The sequence below is a fragment of the Palaemon carinicauda genome, chromosome 13, assembly GCF_036898095.1.
Source record: "Palaemon carinicauda isolate YSFRI2023 chromosome 13, ASM3689809v2, whole genome shotgun sequence".
Lineage (NCBI taxonomy): Eukaryota > Metazoa > Arthropoda > Malacostraca > Decapoda > Palaemonidae > Palaemon > Palaemon carinicauda.
The window spans coordinates 98,402,360-98,418,989 of NC_090737.1; the positions used below are offsets into that span (position 1 = coordinate 98,402,360).

Below are 16,630 nucleotides of genomic sequence, written 5' to 3' on the forward strand. Positions count from 1 at the left end.
AGACTGGTAGATATGTGTGTTGAGCAAGAGATGGTGATAAGTAATAGCTTTTTCAAAAAGAAAGATAAAAAATAAGTATACATGGGTAAGAGTGGCAAATGGAAGAGTAGTAGAAAGGGCATTAATTGATTATGTGTTGATAACTAAAAGAATGTTTGGAAGATTGAAAGACGTGCACATGTTTAGGGGTATGGCTAACGGTATGTCTGATCATTTTTTGGTGGAAGGAAAATTAGTTGTAGCAAAAGAACGGGGGAATAGAGTAGGTGGATGTAAAAGGGAGGTAGTGAGGGTTGAAGAGCTAATAAAACCGGGGGTAAAAAGTAAATACCAGGAAAGGTTGAAAATGATATATGATGAAGTGAAACTAAGAGAAACTGGCAATTTAGAGGAGGAGTGGAAGTTAGTAAAAGAAAATTTTGTTGGGATTGCGAGTGATGTGTGTGGAAAGAAGGTTGTTGGAGGCAGCATGAGGAAGGGCAGTGAATGGTGGAATGAAGGAGTGAAGGTAAAAGTGGAAGAGAAAAATGATATTTTAATTATAAAATAAATTTTTGAATATACTTACCCGGTGAATATATATAGCTGCAACTCTGTTGCTCGACAGACAAAAAAACAGTAAAACTCGCCAGCGATCGCTATACAGGTTGCGGGTGTGCCCACCAGCGCCAACTGTCGGCCAGATACCATACTCGTTGTAAACAAAGACTCAATTTCTTCTCATCCCACTGCGTCTCTATTGGGGAGGAAGGGAGGGTCATTTAATTTATATATTCACCGGGTAAGTATATTCAAAAATTTATTTTATAATTAAAATATCATTTTTAAATATTTAACTTAGCCGGTGAATATATATAGCTGATTCACACCCAGGGTGGTGGGTAGAGACCAGATAAATATGTTTACATCGTTTAAGCTAAGAGTTTTTTATTTCATTTTGGAAGTTATCAATATAACGAAAACAAAATAAATAGGTACCTGGTAAGGAAGTCGACTTAAACGATTACTCTGCCTTGTAAGTACGTCTTCCTTACGGAGCCTCGCGATCCTCTTAGGATGCTGACAGACCCCTAGGAGCTGAAGTATCAAGGGCTGCAACCCATACAACAGGACCTCATCAAACCCCTAATCTGGGCGCTCTCAAGAAATGACTTTGACCACCCGCCAAATCAACCAGGATGCGAAAGGCTTCTTAGCCTTCCGGACAACCCATAAAAAACAATATTAAAAACATTTCAAGAGACAGATTAAAAGGATATGGAATTAGGGAATTGTAGTGGTTGAGCCCTCACCCACTACTGCACTCGCTGCTACGAATGGTCCCAGTGTGTAGCAGTTCTCGTAAAGAGACTGGACATCTTTCAAGTAAAATGACGCGAACACTGACTTGCTTCTCCAATAGGTTGCGTCCATAATACTTCGCAGAGATCTATTTTGCTTAAAGGCCACGGAAGTTGCTACAGCTCTAACTTCGTGCGTCTTAACCTTAAGCAAAGCTCGGTCTTCCTCACTCAGATGTGAATGAGCTTCTCGTATTAACAATCTGATAAAGTATGACAAAGCATTCTTTGACCTAGGCAAGGATGGTTTCTTAACTGAACACCATAAAGCTTCAGATTGGCCTCGTAAAGGTTTAGTACGCTTTAAATAGAACTTAAGAGCTCTAACAGGGCATAAGACTCTTTCTAGTTCATTGCCTACGATCTCCGATAAGCTGGGAATATCGAAAGATTTAGGCCAAGGCCGAGAAGGTAGCTCATTTTTGGCTAGAAAACCAAGTTGCAGCGAACAAGTAGCTTTTTCCGACGAAAATCCGATGTTCTTGCTGAAGGCATGAATCTCACTGACTCTTTTAGCCGAGGCTAAGCATACCAGGAAAAGAGTCTTAAGAGTGAGATCTTTCAGGGAGGCTGACTGTAAAGGCTCAAACCTGTCTGACATGAGGAATCTTAGTACCACGTCTAAATTCCACCCAGGCGTAGCCAAACGACGCTCCTTAGTGGTCTCAAAAGACTTAAGGAGGTCTTGCAGATCTTTATTGTTGGAAAGATCTAAGCCTCTATGCCGGAAGACCGATGCCAACATGCTTCTGTAGCCCTTGATAGTGGGAGCTGAAAGGGATCGTCCTTTTCTCAGGTATAAGAGAAAATCAGCTATTTGGGCTACAGAGGTACTGGTCGAGGATACAGAAACTGACTTGCACCAGTCTCGGAAGACTTCCCACTTCGATTGGTAGACTCTAATGGTAGACGCTCTCCTTGCTCTAGCAATCGCACTGGCTGCCTCCTTCGAAAAGCCTCTAGCTCTCGAGAGTCTTTCGATAGTCTGAAGGCAGTCAGACGAAGAGCGTGGAGGCTTTGGTGTACCTTCTTTACGTGCGGCTGACGTAGAAGGTCTACCCTTAGAGGCAGACTTCTGGGAACGTCTACTAACCATCGAAGTACCTCGGTGAACCATTCTCTCGCGGGCCAGAGGGGAGCAACTAACGTCAACCTTGTCCCTTCGTGAGAGGCGAACTTCTGCAGTACCTTGTTGACAATCTTGAACGGTGGGAATGCGTAGAGATCCAGATGTGACCAATCTAGGAGGAAGGCATCTATATGTATTGCTGCTGGGTCCGGTACTGGCGAGCAATAGATTGGAAGCCTCTTGGTCAGCGAGGTTGCAAAGAGATCTATGGTTGGTTGACCCCAAGTGGCCCAAAGTCTCTTGCACACATCCTTGTGGAGGGTCCATTCTGTTGGAATTACTTGCCCTTTCCGACTGAGACAATCTGCTATGACGTTCAAGTCGCCCTGGATGAACCTCGTTACTAGGGAGATGTCTCGATCTTTTGACCAGATGAGCAGGTCCCTTGCGATCTCGTACAACGTCAGTGAGTGGGTACCTCCTTGTTTGGAGATGTACGCCAAGGCCGTGGTGTTGTCCGAGTTTACTTCCACCACTTTGCCTCGAAGGAGATACTCGAAGCTTTTCAAGGCCAGATGAACTGCCAACAGCTCCTTGCAGTTGATATGCATGCTCCTCTGACTCGTGTTCCACAGACCTGAGCATTCCCGACCGTCCAGCGTCGCGCCCCAGCCCAAGTCCGATGCGTCCGAGAAGATAACGTGGTTGGGTAACTGAACAGCCAGGGGAAGACCCTCTCTTAGGTTGATATTGTCCTTCCACCAAGTCAGACAAGACTTCATCTTTCCGGAAAACGGGATCGAGACCGCCTCTAGCGTCTTGTCCTTTTTCCAGTGGAAAGCCAGATGGAATTGAAGAGGACGGAGGTGTAGTCTTCCTAGTGATACAAATTGCTCCAGGGATGACAGCGTCCCTACCAGACTCATCCACAGCCTGACTGAGCAGCGTTCTTTCTTCAGCATCTTCTGGATGGAAAACAGGGCTTGATCTATTCTGGGGGCCGACGGAAAAGCCTGAAAAGCTTGACTGTGAATCTCCATCCCTAAATACAGAATAGTTTGGGATGGGACCAGCTGCGACTTTTCCAAATTGACTAGGAGTCCCAATTCCTTGGTCAGATCTAGAGTCCACTTGAGATCCTTCAGACAGCGACGACTGGAAGAGGCTCTGAGAAGCCAGTCGTCCAAATAAAGGGAGGCTCGGATGTCCGATAAGTGGAGGAATTTGGCCACATTCCTCATCAGCCTCGTAAATACGAGAGGAGCTGTGCTTAGGCCAAAGCACAGGGCCCGAAACTGGTAGACCACATCTTCGAAGACGAATCTCAGAAAAGGTTGGGAGTCTGAGTGAATGGGGATGTGGAAGTAGGCGTCCCTTAGGTCTAGCGAGACCATCCAGTCTTCCTTTCTGACCGCTGCTAAGACTGACTTTGTGGTCTCCATGGAAAACTTCGTCTTTGTGACAAAGACATTCAGAGCACTGACGTCTAGCACCGGTCTCCACCCTCCTGTCTTCTTTGATACTAGGAAGAGACGGTTGTAAAACCCCGGTGATTGAAGGTCCGAGACTTTGACCACCGCTCCCTTCTCTAGCAAAAGAGACACTTCCAGTTTCAGGGCTTGTCTCTTTTCTACCTCTCTGTACCTGGGAGAGAGATCGATGGGGGACGTCACTAGAGGGGGTTTGCGTACAAAAGGGATCTTGTACCCCTCTCTGAGTAACTTCACAGATTGTTGATCTGCGCCTCTCTTCTCCCAGGCTTGCCAGAAGTTCTTGAGTCTGGCTCCTACTGCTGTCTGAAGTTGCGGGCAGTCAGACTCTGCCCTTAGAGGACTTGGATCCTTTCCTCTTCCCTCGCTTCCCTTCGGCACGAGCACCTCCTCTGCTGGAGGCTCTGCCACGAAAGGCGGAATAAAGCGAGACGCTGGAGTGTCTAACCTCGGTCTAGCAGACAATGTAGGCAAAGGGGGAGCTTTGCGAGCAGAGGACGCAACTAGATCGTGGGTGTCCTTCTGAACTAAGGATAGGGCAATTTCCTTTACCAAGACTTCAGGAAACAGGCACTTGGAAAGGGGAGCAAAGAGTAGCTCGGATCTCTGGCATGGCGTCACTCCAGCAGACAGGAAAGAACATAGAGACTCTCGCTTCTTCAGGACTCCGGACGTGAATGAGGCGGCTAGTTCGTTGGACCCATCACGGACGGCCTTGCCCATGCAGGACATAATGAGCAAGGAAACGTCCTTATCTGCAGAAGAGATCTTCCTGCTCAGGGCTCCTAGGCACCAGTCTAGGAAGTTAAAGACTTCGAAAGCCCTAAAAATCCCTTTAAGAAGGTGGTCCAGGTCCGATGGTGACCAACAAATCTTCGAGCGCCTCATGGCAAGGCGGCGGGGAGAGTCTACAAGACTTGAGAAGTCGCCCTGGGCAGAGGCAGGAACTCCCAAGCCGAGAACTTCTCCCGTGGCATACCAGACGCTCGATCTAGACGAGAGTTTAGATGGGGGAAAGGCAAATGCTGTCTTTCCTAAACTCTTCTTAGTCTCTAACCAGTCTCCCAACAGCCGCAAAGCTCTCTTGGATGAACGAGAGAGAACGAGTCTAGTAAAGGCAGGTGTGGTAGCAGGCACGCCTAACACAAACTCTGACGGCGGCGAACGAGGAGCCACAGAAACAAAGTGGTCAGGGAACAATTCCTTAAAAACAGCCATGACTTTTCTAAAGTCCAATGATGGTTGAGTTGCCTTAGGTTCGTCCAGTTCTGAAGGTTGATCCTCTTGCGGTTCAGCAACGTCCTCATCTGATAGTTCCTCATCCGAAAACTGATGAGGAAACGGCAACGGAGTGGGCAACGTTTGGCTCGCTGAGTCCGGTCGCACTGGTGCATGCGTGACGGATCCGGACGCAACGTCATGGAACTGCTGCACAGTCTGTGAACTGTCAACAACCATGGGTGCGCGAGGACGCACAGCGTCCAACCGAGACTGTTTAGACCGTCTGGGTTGTGCAGTCAACACCATACCGGGTTGCGGAGGTTGACGCACCGCGTCAAAACAAGTCCCCTCTGATGGTTGTTGAACGTCCTGAACATCAACAACCACCTCCGTGCGTCGCCTAACGTCAACGTGCGGCTGGCAAACCACACTGGGTCGCATCGGTGGGGGTACAACCTCAACTGGTAGACGCGAGAAAGTAACCTCAGCGTCAACAGGAAGCACAACAGACCGCTTGGATGGTTGTTGGCCAGAAGGTTCAGCAGCAACCTTCTCCGCATTGAAGTCCTCCATCAAGGACGCAAGCTTGGACTGCATGTCCTGTAGCAATACCCATTTAGGGTCTACGGCAGCAGGTGTGGCAACAGACGGGGTGAGCGACTGAGGCGGTACCGCTTTGCCTCTCTTAGGCGGCGAGCAGTCATCAGATGACGGCAACGAGTCCGAACTGACCCAGTGGCTACAACCGGGACGTTGGACTTGTCCTGAAGGGACCGACTTACGCTTTAAAGGTCGTGAGACCTTGGTCCAAAGTTTCTTACGAGAAACACCTTCAGACGACGAGGTAAAAACGGGCTCTCTCGTCTTACGTTGGTAAGGGCGATCTTGGAGAGATACGCCTGATACCATAGAGGGAACGTCTGTTCGCTGATCAAAGCCTCTCGAACCCATACGTCGTACGACATTGCTTCTCCCCTGGGCTTGGGAGCTTGCAAGAGGTCCCGGACTAGGAGGACGACAGGCAAGAACAGACGAACCCTCAAACGCAACACTGTTCACAACACTTTGAGAAACACTAGGCACTTTATCACTTCCCGTGGCACTTTGGCACTTTAGTTCCTTAACATCCATGAATTGATTGCGGTCACTTGCAAGAGACTCAACTCTCTCCCCCAAGGCATGGATAGCACGCATCATGTCAGCCATCGATGGTTCCTGAGTGCTAGGAGGGGGGTTAAGAACAACCACTACAGGGGAAGGATTAGGTTGAGGGGCATGAGGAGAGGAAAAATCTACCGACCTAGAAGAACTTCTCCTTACCCTATCTCTCTCTAGTCTGCGTGTATACTTCTCAAATTCGATAAAATCGAATTCCGAAAGGCCCACGCATTCCTCACACCGATCTTCCAATTGACAGGTTTTACCCCGACAATTGGAACAAACAGTGTGAGGGTCGAGAGAAGCCTTTGGAAGACGCCTATGACAGTCCCTAGCATTGCATTTTCTAAACTTGGGAACTTGTGAAAGGTCAGCCATTTTGAATTGGTCAAGGGAAAATTCCAAAAAAACGATCTAAGTCATCAACAATGAATCCGATACAAAAAAGAGTTCAAGGATTTGTTTGAAGAAAAACCCTGTACTGCGAAAGCTCATAACCAAAATAAAGTACTTCACCAAATATGATGGGAAAAACTCCAGGTTTCAACAGCGAGTAAAGTACGTCTTGTCGACACGTCGACAGAGAAGAAATTGAGTCTTTGTTTACAACGAGTATGGTATCTGGCCGACAGTTGGCGCTGGTGGGCACACCCGCAACCTGTATAGCGATCGCTGGCGAGTTTTACTGTTTTTTTGTCTGTCGAGCAACAGAGTTGCAGCTATATATATTCACCGGCTAAGTTAAATATTTAAAAAGAGGGCTTTTGAAGAATGGCTGCAGATTAATAGTATAGAGAAGTATGAAAAATATAAAGAGAAAAATGTGGAAGTAAAGCGCAAGGTGCGTGAGGCAAAGAGGGCAGCTGACCTGAGGTGGGGTCAGGGATTGGGTCATTCATATGAAGAGAATAAGAAGAAGTTTTGGAAAGAAGTGAAGAGAGTAAGGAAGGCTGGCTCAAGGATTGAAGAGACAGTGAAAGATGGAAATGGAAGGTTGTTAAAAGGAGAGGAGGCAAGGAAAAGATGGGCGGAATATTTTGAAAGTTTACTGAATGTTGAGGATAATAGGGAGGCAGATATAATTGCTGTTGCAGGTGTTGAGGTGCCAGTGATGGGAGATGAGAATGAGAGAGAGATTACAATAGATGAAGTGAGGAGAGCACTAGATGAAACGAGAGTAGGAAAAGCATCTGGTATGGATGGTGTGAGAGCTGAGATGTTGAAGGAGGGGGGTGTGACTGTACTTGAATGGTTGGTGAGATTGTTTAATATGTGTTTTGTGTTGTCAATGGTACCAGTAGATTGGGTTTGTGCATGTATTGTACCACTATATAAGGGTAAGGGAGATGTGCATGAGTGTTGTAATTCAAGAGGTATTAGTTTGTTAAGCGTAGTTGGAAAAGTGTATGGTAGAGTAATGATTAATAGGATCAAGGATAAAACAGAGAATGCAATCTTAGAAATACAGGGTGGTTTTAGAAGAGGTAGGGGTTGTATGAATCAGATTTTTACAGGAAGGCAGATATGCGAGAAATATTTAGCAAAAGTTAAGGAGGTGTATGTTGCGTTTATGGATCTGGAGAAAGCGTATGATAGAGTTGATAGGGAAGCAATGTGGAATGTGATGAGGTTATATGGAGTTGGTGGAATGTTGTTGCAAGCAGTGAAAAGTTTCTACAAAGGTAGTAAAGCATGTGTTAGGATAAGAAATGAAGTGAGTGATTGGTTTCCGGTGAGAGTGGGGCTGAGACAGGGATGTGTGATGTCGCCTTGGTTGTTTAACTTGTATGTTGATGGAGTGGTGAGAGAGGTGAATGCTCAAGTGCTTGGATGAGGATTAAAACTGGTAGACGAGAATGACCATGAATGGGAGGTAAATCAGTTTTTGTTTGCGGATGATACTGTACTGGTTGCAGACACAGAAGAGAAGCTTGGACGATTAGTGACAGAATTTGGAAGGGTGTGTGAGAGAAGGAAGTTGAGAGTTAATGTGGGTAAGAGTAAGGTTATGAGATGTACGAGAAGGGAAGGTGGTGCAAGGTTGAATGTCATGTTGAATGGAGAGTTACTTGAGGAGGTGGATCAGTTTAAGTACTTGGGGTCTGTTGTTGCAGCAAATGGTGGAGTGGAAGCAGATGTATGTCAGAGAGTGAATGAAGGTTGCAAAGTGTTGGGGGCAGTTAAGGGAGTAGTAAAAAATAGAGGGTTGGGCATGAATGTAAAGAGAGTTCTATATGAGAAAGTGATTGTACCAACTGTGATGTATGGATCGGAGTTGTGGGGAATGAAAGTGATGGAGAGACAGAAATTGAATGTGTTTGAAATGAAGTGTCTAAGAAGTATGGCTGGTGTATCTCGAGTAGATAAGGTTAGGAACGAAGTGGTGAGGGTGAGAACGGGTGTAAGAATGAGTTAGCAGCTAGAGTGGATATGAATGTGTTGAGGTGGTTTGGCCATGTTGAGAGAATGGAAAATGGCTGTCTGCTAAAGAGGGTGATGAATGCAAGAGTTGATGGGAGAAGTACGAGAGGAAGGCCAAGGTTTGGGTGGATGGATGGAGTGAAGGAAGCTCTGGGTGATAGGAGGATAGATGTGAGCGAGGCAAGAGAGCGTGCTAGAAATAGGAATGAATGGCGAGCGATTGTGACGCAGTTCCGGTAGGCCCTGCTGCTGCCTCCGATGCCTTAGATGACCGCGGAGGTAGCAGCAGTAGGGGATTCAGCATTATGAAGCTTCATCTGTGGTGGATAATGTGGGAGGGTGGGCTGTGACACCCTAGCAGTACCAGCTGAACTCGGTTGAGTCCCTTGTTAGGCTGGGAGGAACGTAGAGAGTAGAGGTCCCCTTTTTGTTTTTGTTTCTTTGTTGATGTCGGCTACCCCCCAAAATTGGGGAAGTGCCTTGGTATATGTATGTATGTATATCTAAAAATCTATTATAGACAGACATGTTCTATTCCAATTCCAATTATTCTGTCATAAAATATAACCATTTAGCAAAAAAATCAAAATTAATGTTATAGCTTACATATGGTCACTAGTGATTTGAAAAAAAATTGTTTTCTAAGCACAGGGAACGAACAGCTATAATTGACAGAGCGATCATCAAAAAGTTAAAAACAGGATGGATATTAGTGTATCAAAATCATTGATAAAACACATCATAAGAGATAGAGAGAGGGATTGCCTAAGAAAAAAAATGAAATCCTTTTAGTTCATATAAGCATGAAATAATATTTCAAATTTATTTAAAATGAATGCACATACATTTGTTAAAGATTGCTGACTTATATGAATTTTAATTCAATAGCTTCCTCCACTTGCAATACCATTACAGTGACAAATTTTGTAATTCACTGTTGTTAATATCACCTTTCAAAGTATTAAATACAATAAAAAAAAACTGTAATATTTATTAAAGGATACTTTAGAATTATCTAAGATCACTGTACAAATACAGTATTATAAGATAAGATATTGAAAGTCCTTATTTACATGTACAGTGGAAAGTCTAAAAAATTTTTCTTTTGACATCATACACATGCATGCATTTGGATTAGATGATTGTCAACCTTTGTCATTATATCTTTGTCATTATATCAGTTGGCAACGTTCCCATACAGTATATTAATTTTCATACAAAGTCCAGATTCAATAATTTTCAAATGCTTTTACAATTCTTTTTTTTATTTTGAATTTATTTTTACTTTTTAAATGCTACAAAATGTTCTTTATCATTTATTTATGATTGTTTTCATAGCTTACCCTTCTTTAATAATCTTTATTTTAGTTTGTTCCTACACGGAAAAAAACTTTTAATCATTAATTTTTAGGTGACACTCTCAGCTCTAACATAGAACAATAAAGCAAAAATCAATAAAAGTTTACAAGAGTGTGGGATAAAGCTAAGATTCACAGTATTATACAATTCACTATTGTCTTAATAGTAGCTATTACCTTACGGATGTTTGGTAGTGTAGGCTAGTTTAATTTTTCTAGACAAAATAGAAATAAAAACACTTCTTCATTATTGCCAAACACTGATATTGTATCCCTAATATGCAATATTTCATGAGACAACAAACTCATGACATGTAGTTCAAAATTAAAATACAACAATAGAAGATTTGATTACCGTAAGCCAGTTGTTCTACTTTACACGGTAAGATTAGTTATTAAAAGCTTTTTCTTTAAATAGGATTAAAATTTTTCTTTAATCTGATGGTTATCAAATTTTGTTTAAAGGGCATCAATTTTCTCCTTATTCTTTATTGATATTTGTTAATTTGATACCATGATTATGAAAAAACTGGTTCATTAACTCAACGGAATGTGCATTAAAAATACATACTTTGACAGCAAGAATATGTAGTGATACAAAATAAATCTTTAAACGGTTGGTCGTTAAAAGTAAGGGAAATAAATGCATTCCAAATTACTGTAATCACTTTAAAGATACTGTATTTCACACAGTAAGATGAAATAAACCTAAGAATTCTTGATATGGCTGTTCCTTTCATCAATTAGTATACATAATCACGCAGCTGACTGAAAACTTGAAAAGAAAAACTTAAAATTGTTGGTAGGTAAAATTTAAAGAAAATAAATAACTGGAATATCAAATATTAATTCATTTAATACCTAAATGCAGGAATTATTGTTACATCTATAGCCTAGTTAGCTAGCGACTGCAGGATCAGCTAATGGAAAGCAGTGGAGGGTAGGGGGTTGTCTAACCCTACTAGCGTTGACTTTCCAGCTTCCAAATACACTTTTGGAGCACATCTGGTCACATAGTGGTTGGTTACCGTATACAGTACAGATCTGTATTTCATTTGTCCCAATAGGCTATTATGATATTTTCAGTGATTTAAATTTTCCAGTTAACCTCTTTTACATCTTGAAGTATCAATATAACAAAGACTTTACAGTTCACATCTACACTGTGAGGTTTCTAATGAGAGAAAAATTATAGCAAAAAAATTGGTAAACAAGGAGGGGGATGTTTATGAAGACGTAGAGTATTACAAGAAAATCTTAATAAAAATTTAATAGGAACCTGGAATATATGTGAGCAAAGATTAAATACATTACTGTAGGAAGTTTTGATAACATTTATAACTTACTTCATTCTTCAGATTGGTGGCAAGTTCTCTTCCTCTGTCTACATAATCGGTGAATGTCACTTGCTCAGCATTGATTGTCGCTAAGGTTTCTAACCATTCCCATTCCACTAAACCAATCTGGAAAATAAAAAATAAAAACAGTGAAAACTTTCACAATAAAAACAGAGTGAGCAGACCCCTGTGAGTTGCTATATTCTGTGGAAGACAGGATTTAAAATAAAAACCTTTAGTCATTTTCCTGTTCTAATAAAAACTTCTTATTTCACTTACAGTACTATATACAGTATACACATGCTCATTTGGTTATCTCATAAAGGAAGTTGTTCTAGAAAATCTGTTAACTTTGAATTCAACCACTATGGAAAATCTAGAAGCTAAATATATCCTGAACCTTACAAATATGACAAATTCGGAGATAATTTGTATTTTTCCTAACGATACAAACCTTAGCTATTTACATAGGGTTTACTTTCGGCGTAGCTGAAATTGACGAGCCATTAGATTTTAACGAGGGTTTACTACCCCCGCGCTAGTTAGCAGGGGTAGGGGAGGGGTAGCTTGCTACCCCTCCCCCCCTCACACACCGGTGAAATGTCTCACTTCACTTAGAGGTAGGACTTAACTTGGGGGACAGGGCTGGCGGGCAAATATGTGTAAATAGCTAAGGTTTGTATGGTTAGGAAAAATACAAATTATCTCCGAATTTGTCATTTGTTCCGTAACCGAAATACAAACCACGCTATTTACATAGGGTGACTTACCCCTTAGGAAAGGTGGAAAGTCCCCAGACATACTGGCTTTGGCTTACCCGGGGAATCAGAATCCGAGTGAGTCGCACTCGAGAAAAGGAGTCCCTGCGCCTCACAAGTTCCTTGCTCCGGAAGGAAACGTGTGGCCTACATAAGCTTGTGTGTGAAGGAAGAAAGTGTGACCCGTCCTAGGCAGTCGACCTGGAGTTCCAGAAGGAACTCTGGGTTAGGACGTTCCCAATACCACCTCGTCAGGGTATGGGGGACGCGACAGTATTGTCTCAATACTTGGAACACAAGGATGCATGGTTTACCTGCAGAGGTTTGAGGTCAGCTATGCAGAGACCAGGATGCTGCTTCCCCAGTAGAGGGGAGGATGAAGAAAGAAGTAAGGGCCAGACATACTTCTTCCGTTAATGCAGTCTAAAACCTGGTAACAATGCCCTCAACCTTCTGCTACTGTCCAAAAAGGAGCCTGAGGTTAGACCAGCTGTTGTGTAGCCACCACAGAGCGATAGAAACGTATCGATACCCCTGTGGGTCACGTCCTGCAGGAAGTGGGCTGCAAAGGTCACTAGACGCTTCCAGACTCCAGCTTGTAGCACCTGCGTCACAGAGTAGTTCTTCTTGAAGGCCAGGGACGTTGCGATGTATCCGACATCGTGCTGTAGGGCGACGTGACGGGGGAGGGTCTGGATTCAGGTCGAGATGAATGCCCTTGAGTCCGAGCTGAAAAGGCATACTGGTGACTCTCCCCTGCGTCCTTCCTGTGCTCCCAAAACCGGGCTTGCACGTGAGGACAAACTGCAGCTGTTCTCAAAGATAACCCCTCGGTTCCTTTACTGGCAAGAAGGAGAAGGTCTGGGTCATCTGATACAGAACGGAGACTTGAAATCTTGAAGGAGTCGAACCGAAGGTCCGGGATTCCAAGATTCTGAGTCTAGAAAACAACTCAGGAGCAAACCTGAATGTTAACTCCCCCTATCCTCTTGAAAGGGCGGAGTCGTACGAGACCATGAAGATTGCTTACACACTGGCCGAGGCCAGAGCGAGCAGGAGCACCGTCTTCCAAGACGGACGACGATCAGAGGCCTGACGTAATGGTTCGTAAGAAGATCTCTTAAGGGACTTAAAAGTTCGAACCATGCTCCATGGAGGAGGTCTCACTCCGTCTGGGGGCAGGTACGTTCGTAGCTTCGCATGAGCAAAGAAAGATCCAGCGGGAAGGAAAAAGTCTATTCCTTTCAGCCTGAAGGCCAGGGAAAGGCTGAGCGATCGGCTTCACTGCCGAGAGCGGAAACGAGTTTCCTCCCGCCAATAAGCAATAACTCCGTTATTGCTGGAGTAGAGGCATCAAGGGAAGAGATACCTCTCCCACGACACCAACCACAGAAGACTCTCCACTTCGCCTGGTAGACCCCTGCGGATGACTATCGCAGGTGACGCGACCTCCGCTCCGCGACTGTTGCGGGTTGTCTCTACGTGAGGCGGCGGCGTAGTGTCTCCAGGCATGAAGCCGAAGCGATGCTATGGCTTGTGAAAGATGTTGTAGTGTGGTTGTTTGAGTAGCCTGTGTCGTGGAAGAAGCTCTCCCGGGAGTTCCGTCAGGGGATGCAGAAGGTCCGGAAACCGTTCTGCGTATAGTCGCAGCGGAGCTCTCAGGGCCATCGAAAGGTTGACAGACAACCTGGTCTCGTTGAGACCCCTTCTCAACAGACAACAATTGTGGGAAGACGTAGGCGTCGATGCTGTCCCACCGTCACCGGAAAGCATCTTGCCAAAGAGCCTTGGGGTCTGAGACTGGGGGGAAGTACAGCGGCAGCTTGAAGTTCCAGGCTGTCGTGATCAGGTCCCCCAGGCCAGGACTTGCTGGTTACTAGAGACCAAAGACCCCCAGGTACTCTCTATCTGTGAGGCTCTTCTCAGATTGTCGGAGAGAACATTCCTCTGCCCGGAATGAGCAAGCCGATAGTGATATTGAGTGGACTTCGGATCATCTCAGTATCTCTATTGCAAGATGCGAAAGTATGAAAATGTACCTGCCTGCTAGTTGGAATACGCCAGTACCATGGAGTTGTCGCGCACGGAGCGACTCGGCAGGATCTGTAGGATCTTGTAGAAGGACCAGACTACGGCCTCTAAGCCTACCTGAATGATGAGGAGGTACCCTTCAGGTCCTGACCATAGGATTGAACCGGAACATGCCCCCCCCCCCCCCCCCTTTTCTTTGACGAGTCCGAGAACAGTATCAAATGCGGGGAAAGGACGAGAATATCCACTCCCATGCAAGAGGTTCCATAGGTCAACCCCCATTGCAGGTCTAATCGTTCTGCTGGTCCCATAGGGGCCAGAAAGTCCGGTTAATCGTTGCTTTGATTCCACCGGAACTTGGCCCGCCTAACAGGGAACTTATCCTGAGGCGATTGTTCGGAACTTAGACGGGTCAATGAGGAAAGGAGACCCAGGAAACGTTCCAAGATAGGGCTGAAAGCTCTCCTTGACTGAGAAAAGGTTCTGCGACTCTCCTCAGCCTTGCCACAGTCAACTGAAGGTAAGGCTCGGAGAAGGAGTCAATATCATGGCTAGATATTCCAGATGTTGAGGTAGAAGTAGAGAAGGCTCCTTGCGAATTACCATGATCCCTCACTCTTGGTAAAGTCCCGGAAGCTTGTCCCGGTGTTTAAGAAGGTCGAACCCGAGACTACCGGAGTTGGCCAGACCTCCAAAAAGCGAAGGAGGCGGAAGCCTGCTCCTGAGTGGCCATGAGGAAAGCAGGGAGAGTTCTCTGGTGAAAACCTGCGATGCTGCGGCGGGATCGCCACACAGCATCTTAAGCAGGTACATCTGTAGTCTAGGCTGAATTCCAAGTGCTTCCTGGAAGATGGATGGAATGGGACCTGGAAGTACCCGTCCTTCCGATCCAGGGCATAAGGAGTCTTGCGGTCTCGTTACCAGTCTGATCGACTCTGCTGTTCCACGCTGGACGAAGTTTGTTCGACAAACTTGATCAGAGCTGAGAGGTCGACGACGGAACTCCCGTCTCAGATGCTTTCCTACAAGAAAGGATCGACTGAAGAAGCCGGGGGGGACGCCGTCGACGACCCTATGGAGGACATTCTCCTAAGGCATGGCTCCTTCTGCCCAACGGGCAACCCTCTTGCCGACCCCATGGCATACTGTAGAGGCTCAGCGACACTGGATTCGCTGACAGTGGAGGAGAGATGTTAAGAGCGAGGCGCGATATCCTTGGCTGATCACGGAGATCGTGCAGGAATCGGCATCGGGAAGCTGTTATCCGGACGAGTAACCTTAGGCATCCTTCCAGCGTGAGACCTGCAAGGGTGGTTGCCAATCCTAGAGTTTGTGAGCTCGGCCGCTCCCTCTAGGATTATGCCTCCCCGGGAGAACTTCCCGTCCTACCTGTCGCTGACAGGAGGGGACTGCTATTGTACACCTTGTCTTAGCTGCCGTAGCCGGTTCCGATAACCTAGGCTGACGAGGCTGAATGAAGAGGCGTCGGAGGCTTGCAGGGTCTGGAAGTAAGCGGCTTGGAGGAGTGAAAACGGGATTCGACTTCCTCCGCACAACAGCTGTCCATTTCTCTGTCCTTGGGCTCAAACAAGCTCTTCCCAAGGATGGAAGAGTGTCTGAGCTTGTCGACATCCACGGATGGGACTCCCGAGAGGAAGCCCTCGGTCACTGCGTCTAGATGCTCCAACATCGAGTTTGTCCGCAAGTTCGAAACTTGGCAACGGAATGCAAAGGTGCTTGAGCCCGAGACAAGGAAAGTACCCATGATCTTCCTGGAGCTTCCTTGTACAAAACCTCGGGTCGCAATCGGGGAGGGAAAGGCCTGGTAAGCCCCTTGCACGAAATGGTGAAGAGGAAGGGCTAAACCAGTCACCCCCTGCCCGACGGAGAAATCTCGAAAGAAAAACTCCCTGGCAAGACCCTTCCAGGGAATGGTGAGGAGGAAGGGGTAAACCAGGTTCTGGAAAGAAGAATGTTGCTCAGACCTCCCTGAAGATTCTTCCTGCTCTTGCACGTGCCATGCTCTGCATTTACGGGGTGAAGACCGTGTTCTGGAAATACGCGCTCCAGAAGAATCGCCAGGTTGCCCGTGTGGCGAAACCCCGACGGGAATCGCGGTCGCAATCGCCCTGGCGCTCGCGCGATGGTAAATCAATGGTGGAAGCACCCGTGCGTGGGCGCGCAGACGAAAGTGCACGAGGGAGCGCAGAAGGAGGGCGAGGGGGTTGGAAGGGCGAGAGCTGGCGGTCGGAATCCGATAGTGCGCAGGCGAGCGATGGCGCGTAGGCGAGCGACGGCGTGTTGGCGAGCGATGGCACGTAGGCGAGCGACGGCGCGTTGGCGAGCGATGGCTTACTGGCAGGAATCGCGCTGGCGCTCGCGCGATGGCTTACTGGCAGGAATCGCGCTGGCGCTCGCGCGATGGAACACCGTTGGTTCGCGCGCGG

The 16,630-nt window shown here is 46.1% G+C and overlaps 1 protein-coding gene across 5 annotated transcripts in view; it reads right to left on the bottom strand.

Moving 5' to 3' along the window:
* Window positions 1–16,630, bottom strand: part of LOC137652344 (mannosylglucosyl-3-phosphoglycerate phosphatase) — a 266,291-nt gene that overhangs the window by 137,494 nt on the left and 112,167 nt on the right. For all 5 annotated transcript variants that reach the window (XM_068385696.1, XM_068385700.1, XM_068385697.1 and 2 more), the window contains exon 5: window positions 11,404–11,520. In XM_068385696.1, coding sequence (XP_068241797.1) covers window positions 11,404–11,520 — 117 coding nt within the window. The remainder of the gene's footprint in view (window positions 1–11,403; window positions 11,521–16,630) is intronic.